At 43.1% G+C, this 7,788-nt stretch overlaps 1 protein-coding gene across 1 annotated transcript; it reads left to right on the plus strand.

Moving 5' to 3' along the window:
• The first annotated feature begins 5,556 nt into the window (after window positions 1-5,556).
• On the plus strand, window positions 5,557-6,329 carry LOC111531002 (leucine-rich repeat extensin-like protein 3). Its single transcript, XM_023198245.2, has one exon. It carries the CDS (start codon window positions 5,608-5,610, stop codon window positions 6,136-6,138), a length of 531 nt encoding a protein of 176 aa, XP_023054013.2. The 5' UTR covers window positions 5,557-5,607; the 3' UTR covers window positions 6,139-6,329.
• The last annotated feature ends 1,459 nt before the right edge of the window (window positions 6,330-7,788 follow it).

Raw genomic sequence — 7,788 nt, forward strand, 5'->3', positions numbered from 1 at the left:
GGGAAATTGCAAAGAATTTTCCTCCATTCTGTAGGCTGCCTGTTCACTCTGATGACAGTTTCTTTTACTGTACAGAGGCTCATTAGTTTAATTAGATCCCACTTGCCAATTTTGGCTTTTGTTATAATTGCTTTTGGTGTTTTAGTCATGAAGTCTCTGCCCATGCCTATGCCCTGAGTGGTATTGCCTAGGTTTTCCTCTAGGGTTTTTTTTTTTTTTTTTGGTGGAGTCTTATATTTATAAGTCTTTAATCCATCTTGAGTTAATTTCTGTATAATGTGTAAAGAAGGGGTCCACTTTCTGTTTTCTGCATATGGCTAACCAGCTTTCCCATGACCATTTATTAAATAGGGAATTCTTTCCACATTGCTTGTTTTTGTTAGGTTTGTTGAAGATCAGATGGTTGTAGATGTGTGGTGTTATTTCTGAGATCTCTGTTTTTCTCCATTGGTCTATGTATCTGTTTTGGCACCAGTACCATGCTGCTTTGGTTACTGTAGCCTTGTAGTATAGTTTGAAGTCAGGTAGTGCAATGCCTCCAGCTTTGTTCTTTTTGCTTAGGACTGTCTTGGCTATACAAGCTCTTTTTTGGTTCCATATGAAATTTAAAGTAGTTTTTTTCTAATTCTGTGAAGAAAGTCAATGGTAGCTTGATGGGAATAGCATTTAATTTATAAATTACTTTGGGCAGTATGGTCATTTTCATGACATTGATTCCTCCTATCCATGAGCATGGAATGTTTTTCCATTTGTTTATATCCTCTTTTATTTACTTGAGCAGTTGTTTGTAGTTCTCCTTGAAGAGGTGCTTCACATCACTTTTAAGTTGTATTCCTAGGTATTCTATTCTCTTTGAACCAATTGCAAATGGGAGTTCACTCATAATTTGGCTCTCTGCTTGTCTATTATTGGGGCATAGGAATGCTTGTGATTTTTGCACATTGATTTTGTGAGACTTTGTTGAAGTTGCTTATCAGCTTAAGGAGTTTTTGGGCTGAGATGATGGGGTTTTCTAAATATATAATCATGTCATCTGCAAAGAGAGACAATTTGACTTCCTCTCCTCCTATCTGAATATCCCTTATTTCTTTCTCTTGCCTGATTGCCCTGGCCAGAACTTCCAATTCTATGGTGAATAGGGGTGATGAGACAGGGCATCTTTGTCTTGTGCTGGTTTTCAAAGGGAATGCTTCCAGCATTTGCCCATTCTGTACGATACTGGCTATGGGCTTGTTTTAAATAGCTTGTTATTTTGAGATATGTTTCATCAATACCTAGTTTACTGAGAGTTTTTAACATGAGGGATTGCTGAATTTTATCAAAGGCTTTTTCTGCATCTATTGAGACAATCATGTGGTTTTTGTCATTGGTTATGTTTATGTGATGGATTATGTTTGTTGATTTGCATATATTGAACCAGCCTTGCATACCAGGTATGAAGCCAACTTCATCATGGTGGAACACTTTTTGATGTGCTGATTTGTTTTGCCAGTATTTCATTGAGAATTTTTGCAGCAGTGTTCATCAGGGATATCAGCCTGAGATTTTCTTTTTTATGTTGTGTCTTTGACAGGTTTTGGTATCAGGATGAGGCTGGCCTCATAAAATGAATTAGGGAGGAGCCCTTCTTTTTCTATTGTTTGGAATAGTTTCACAAGGAATGGTACCAGCTCCTCTTTGTACCTCTGGTAGAATCTGGCTGTAAATCTGACTGGTCCTGGGCTTCTTTTCATTTCTAGGTTATTAATTACAGCCTCAATTGCAGAACTTATTACTGGCCTATTCAGCGATTCGACTTCTACCTGGTTATGTCTTCGGAGGGTGTATGTGTCCAGGAATTTATCCATATCTTCTAGATTTTCTAGTTTATTTGCATAGAGGTGTTTGTAAGTATTCTCTGACGGTAGTTTGCATTTCTGTGGGATCAGTGGAGATAACCCCTTTATCATTTTTTCTCATGTCTATTTGATTCATCTCTCTTTTCTTATTAGTCTAGCTAGCAGTCTGTCTATTTTGTTAATCTTTTCAACAAACTAGTTCCTGGATTCATAGATTTTTTTTTTTGAAGGGTTTTTCGGGTCTCTATCTCCTTCAGTTCTGCTCTGATATTAGTTATTTCTTGTCTTCTGCTAGCTTTTGAATTTGTTTGCTCTTGCTTCTCCAGTTCTTATAATTGTGATGTTAGGGTGTCGATATCAGATCTTTCCAGCTTTCTGATTTCCCTCTTAACACTGCTTTAGTTGTGTCCTAGAGATTCTGGTACATTGTTCTCACTGGTTTCAAAGAACTTCTTTATTTCTGTCTTAATTTCGTTATTTACCCAGTAGTCATTCAGGAACAGGCTGTGGTTTTGAGTGAGTTTCTTAATCCTGAGTTCTAATTTGATTGCACTGTGGTCTGAGAGACTGTGTATGATTTCTGTTCATTTGCTGAAGAGTGTTTTACTTCCAATTATGTGGTAAATTTTAGAATAAGTCTATGTGGCACTGAGAAGAATGCATTCTGTTGATTTGGGGTGGAGAGTTCTAGATGTCTATTAGGTCTGCTTGGTTAAGAGCTGAGTTCCAGTCCTGAATATCCTTGTTAATATTCTGTCTCCTTGATCTGCCTAATATTGAAAGTGGGGTGTTAAAGCCTCCCACTATTATTGTGTAGGAGTCTAAGTCTCTTTGTAGGTCTCTAAGAACTTCTTTTATGAAGCTGAGTGCTCCTGTATTGGGTGGGTGCACATATATTTAGGATAGTTACCTCTTCTTGTTTCCTTCATCTCTTTACAATTATGTAATGATCCTCTTTGTCTTTTTGATCTTTTAGTTTAAAGCCTGTTTTAGCAGAGACTAGGATTGTAACTCCGTTTTTTTTTTTTTTCTGCTTTCCATTTGTGTGATAGATATTCCCCAATCCCTTACTTTTGAGCCTATGTGTGTCTTTGTATGTGAGATGTTCTCCTGAATGAATGCAACACACTGATGGGACTTGGTTCTTTACCCAATTTGCCAGTCTGTGTCTTTTAATTAGGGAATTTAACACATTTACATTTAAGGTTAACATTTTTATGTGTGAATCTGATCCTGTCATCACGATGCTAACTGGTTATTTTGAACATTAGTTGATGTAGTTTCTTCATCGTTTCCTTGGTCTTTTTATTTTGGTGTGTTTTTGCAGTGGCTGGTACCAGTTTTTCCTTTCTATATTTAGTGCTTCCTTTAGAAGTTCTTGTAAGGCAGGTCTGGTGGTGACGAAATTCCTCAGCATTTCCTTGTTTAAAAAGGATTTTATTTCTCCTTTCCTTATGAAGCTTTGTTTGGCTGAATATGAAATTCTGGGATGAAAATTCTTTTCTTTAAGAATGTTGAACACTGGCCCCCACTCTCTTCTGGCTTGTAGGGCTTCTGCAGAGAGATCTGCTGTTAGTCTGATGAACTTCTCTTTGTAAGTAATCTGACCTTTCTCTCTGGCTGCCCTTAACATTTTTTCCTTCATTTCAACTTTGGAGAATCTGACGATTACATGACTTGGGGTTGCTCTTCTCAAGGATTATCTTAGTAGTGGTTCTATTTCCTGAATTTAAATGTTAGCCTGTCTGGCTAGGTTGGAGAAGTTCTCCAGTATAATATCCTGAAGTGTGTTTTCCAACTTGGTTCCACTCTCCCTATCAATTTCAGGTACACCAATCAATCATAGGTTTGGCCTTTTCACATAGTCCCATATTTCTTGAAGGCTTTGTTCATTCCTTTTTTCTCTAATCTTGTCTTCATGCCTTATTTCAGCAAAGTGATATTCAATCACTGATATCCTTTCTTCTGCTTGATCAATTCAGTTATTGGTACTTGTGTATGATTCACGAAGTTCCTGTGCTGGGTTTCTTCAGCCCCATCAGGTCATTTATGTTCCTCTATAAACTGGTTATTCTAGATTGCAGTTCCTGTAGCCTTTTATCAAGGTTCTAAGATTCCTTGCATTTGGTTAGTCCATGCTCCTTTAGCACAGAGGAGTTTGCTATTCCCACCTTCTGAAGCCTACTTCTATCAATTAGTCAGTCTCATTCTCTGTCCAATTTTGTGCCTTTGCTGGATAGGAGTTGCTATCATTTGAGGAGAAGAGGAATTCTGGTTTTGGAATTTTCAGCGTTTTTGCACTGTTTTATCCTCATCTTCGTGGATTTCTCTACCTTTGATCTTTGATGCTGATGGCCTTTGGATGAGGTTTCTGTGTGGGGGTCTTTTTTGTTGATGCTAATATTGTTGCTTTCTGTTTCTTAGCTTTTATGCTAACAGTCAGGCCCCTCCTCTTCTGCAGGTCTGCTGCAGTTTGCCAAAGGTCCACTCCGGACCCTGTCCACCTGGGTATCAACACCGGAGGCTGCAGAACAGCTAAGATTGCTGCCTCCTCCTTCCTCTGGATACTTCATCTCAGAGGGACACTGACCTGATGCCAGCCAGAGCCCTCCTGTATGAGATGTCTCTCAACCCCTGTTGGGAGGTCTCTCCCAGTCAGGAGGCTCAGGGGTCAGGGACACACTTGAGGAGGCAGTTTGTCCCACAGCAGAGCTGGTGCACTGTGCTGGGAGAATCCCACTTGTCAGGATCAGCTGCTCTCTTCAGAGCCGGCAGGCAGGAAAGTTTAAATCCACTGAAGCTGTGCCCACAGCTGCTCCTTCCCCCAGGTGCTCTGTCTCAGGGAGATGAGAGTTTTATCTGTAAGACCCTTACTGGGGCCTTTCCTTCAGAGATGCCCTGTCCAGTGAGGAGGAGTCTAGAGAAGTAGTCTGGCCATAGCCGCTTTGCTATGCTGGGGTGAATTCCACTCAGTCCAGACCTCCCAGCCTCCTTAAAACTATGTTTATGGTTCCCATTAAGAGTAAGGCATAAAACCACAGGGGCACAAGGATCAAGAGGTTACTAGGAAAAGTACAGTTGTGCTCTGAAGCACCCCTGCAGGCAGGATCCTGTCCAGAGAGCCAGGAGGAGGGAGGCCACTGGTCAGCATTCTGGGCTGTTTTTGGCTCCCTCCCACCTGCCCCTCCTTTTGGCCCAAGTTCTAGTCCCACTTGCTTTGTCACCCACTGCCTGTTTATGGCAGCTTCCTCTCTGGTCTTCAGTGTCCTCATTGATCTAATGAATACATATCACTCCTCTAATCACAAATATTCAAGCAGAAGTATAAATGATGTGAAAGTGCTCTGAAAATTGTAGTAAGTGAAAGACTGGGGCACTGACTTCTTCCCATTTTCCCAAGTCCTGCTTCAGAACCACTGTCCTAGGCCCCCAGCCCCTAACTCCATCTTGGACCTTTGATCAAACTTTGCCTACTGAGGGGCATAACTACATGGTATCCCCAGAAAAGGGACTATTACAGTCCCCATTTCTTCTCTGCTATTTTCCATGATCGCTCTAAAATCTAGAAACTGGGATCCGTTCTCTGGTTGGTGGGGCCCTCTCCCTAGACCAAAAGAGAGGGGCACATAAGGCATCATAATGGGCATTCAGACATGGTATGATGCAAGGGGTGGGCATGTTATAAATGCTGGGGTAGGTCTGGGCACATCTCAGTTACTCATTTGGATTCACTGAGAGAAGTGATTAACTAGAATTCTCATTGGAAAAAATGACAGGAAAGCTCCCTCCAATTTCTCAATTTCCACCCCGCCTGGTACCTGGTTTTATGATTCCACACCCTCCTGATCCATCCTGCCCTCCTAATACATCCCACTCTCATAAGCCATCCCACCCTTGTGCCCACAAATCCCTCCCTCTTCTTCAATCTGCCAAGCCCCTTCTTCCTCTCCAGAAGCATGTGGATTTTTCAGTTTTCTGCCCTAACTGTTATCCCACTGTGGCTCATACCTGCCCTCCCCACTATCCTACCCTAATACTCTACCTGCCCTGCTCTTCTGCTATTCGTTACAAACCATCCATTTGTCATTGCTCTGGTCCCAGAACTTTTCCTTGTGATTCCCCAATCTGTTCCCCTCTTCCTCCTCCTAGCCCTCCTTGCCAACACTCTGGTCCCAGAACTCTTTTCTGTGACTCCCCTATCTGTCCTCCTACTCCTCCTCCTAGCCCTGCTTGCAAACACTGTCGTTCCCGAGCTGTTTCCTGGGATGCCTCTACCCATGCCTCTACCCCTCCTCCTTAGCCCTACTTCTTTCTAGTCTCCAGCCCCAGCCCCGCCATCTCCACCAGACCTGACAGTTCACAAATTTCATCTTGGAGATGGTTTTCCTGCTCCTAGGGCAGTTCTGGTACAGTTCAGGATGGCCAGGACTATGGATTCTCAGCAGCCTGGCCTGGTGGACAAAGGAAATGCAAGACGGTGGCAAACCAGCATTCAGCCTCAGTAAGTCACAAGAGCCCTTCTTCATGACCAGGTCCTGGTCACCCTACTGTCATCTGTATTTTGCCTTCATTCCCATCCTGTTAATCCTCTTCAGAGACCAGAGATACCTCTAACAATTTTCTGTCTCTAAACAGTCTGCTCCTTTCCTCCCCTGCCTGACCAGCCAGCCTGCACGAGCCTCTGTATTTGTTTTTGGCTTCTCCATGGAACTCAGCCTACAGCCACAAAGCAAACCACGGGGCCAGTGACAGAGAAGGCAGAGGGGAGTGAGGAGTGGGAAACACCTAACCTGTTCTCAAGGAAGGTAAGGCCTGCCCTGGGTTAAACTGAGGGCAATAACAGTGACCCCTGAGAGCTCACAGGACACAAGCCCCCACTATCAGTGGAAACTCAGTGTTGGTTTTGTTTATGTATTTGCTGCCTGGTTTATCTCAGAATTTATTTGTATTCACCCTAGGATTCTAGAACCACGGTAGAGATGTTCTGTCCTTGAGAAATGTCTCCTGCAGTAGGGGGGTGGCCCTCCACTGTGCCCTTATCACAGCACAAAGGGCCGAGACTCCTTCATCAGCTGCTTCTACCTCACAATGGGGAGGGGAGCAGAGTCTGCAAAGCAAGAGCCCGTCCAGATCCCACTCAGATGCCTGCAGGACCTGCACCGATGATGCTTACAAAAGGCCTCTCTTCCACCGGTTATCTAGATTCTCCATCAGACAACATCTAGAATCTCAATCAAAATCCCACTATATTTTTGCGAACTTGACAACTGAAATTTATATGGAAATGCAAAAAGCCAAGGTTAGCCAACACTCTCATAAAAAGACATTTTCCCTACCAGATATCAGAACTTAGCATGAAAATTACAGTAATTAAGATAGCATAGGAGTGGTGAAAGCATAGACAAGTAGACAAGTGGTACAGAATTGAGACCAGAACGACACTCACACACATGTGGACACTTTCTTTAAGACTCCTGCAGCAGGCCGGGCGCGGTGGCTCACGCCTGTAATCCCAGCACTTTGGGAGGCCGAGGCGGGCAGATCACGAGGTCAGGAGATCGAGACCATCCTGGCTAACACGGTGAAACCCTGTCTCTACTAAAAATACAAAAAAAATTTCAGCCAGGCGTGGTGGTGGGCACCTGTAGTCCCAGCTACTCAGGAGGCTGAGGCAGGAGAATGGCGGGAACCCAGGAGGCAGAGCGTGCAGTAAGCCAAGATCGTGCCACTGCACTCCAGCCTGGGCGACACAGTGAGACTCCGTCTCAAAAAATAAATAAATAAATAAATAAAAATAAGACTTCTGCACCAGACAGAACAGCGGGACAGGATTGTCTTTTCAACCAAGTGGTGTTGGGTCAGTTGGTTACTCATGTGGAAAAAAAAAAGAATCAAGCGAGATTCCCACTCCACACTACACTCAAAAATCAGTTAGGTAGAAGACAGGTCT

Source organism: Piliocolobus tephrosceles, unplaced genomic scaffold (genome assembly GCF_002776525.5).
Source record: "Piliocolobus tephrosceles isolate RC106 unplaced genomic scaffold, ASM277652v3 unscaffolded_1371, whole genome shotgun sequence".
Classification (NCBI taxonomy): Eukaryota; Metazoa; Chordata; class Mammalia; order Primates; family Cercopithecidae; genus Piliocolobus; species Piliocolobus tephrosceles.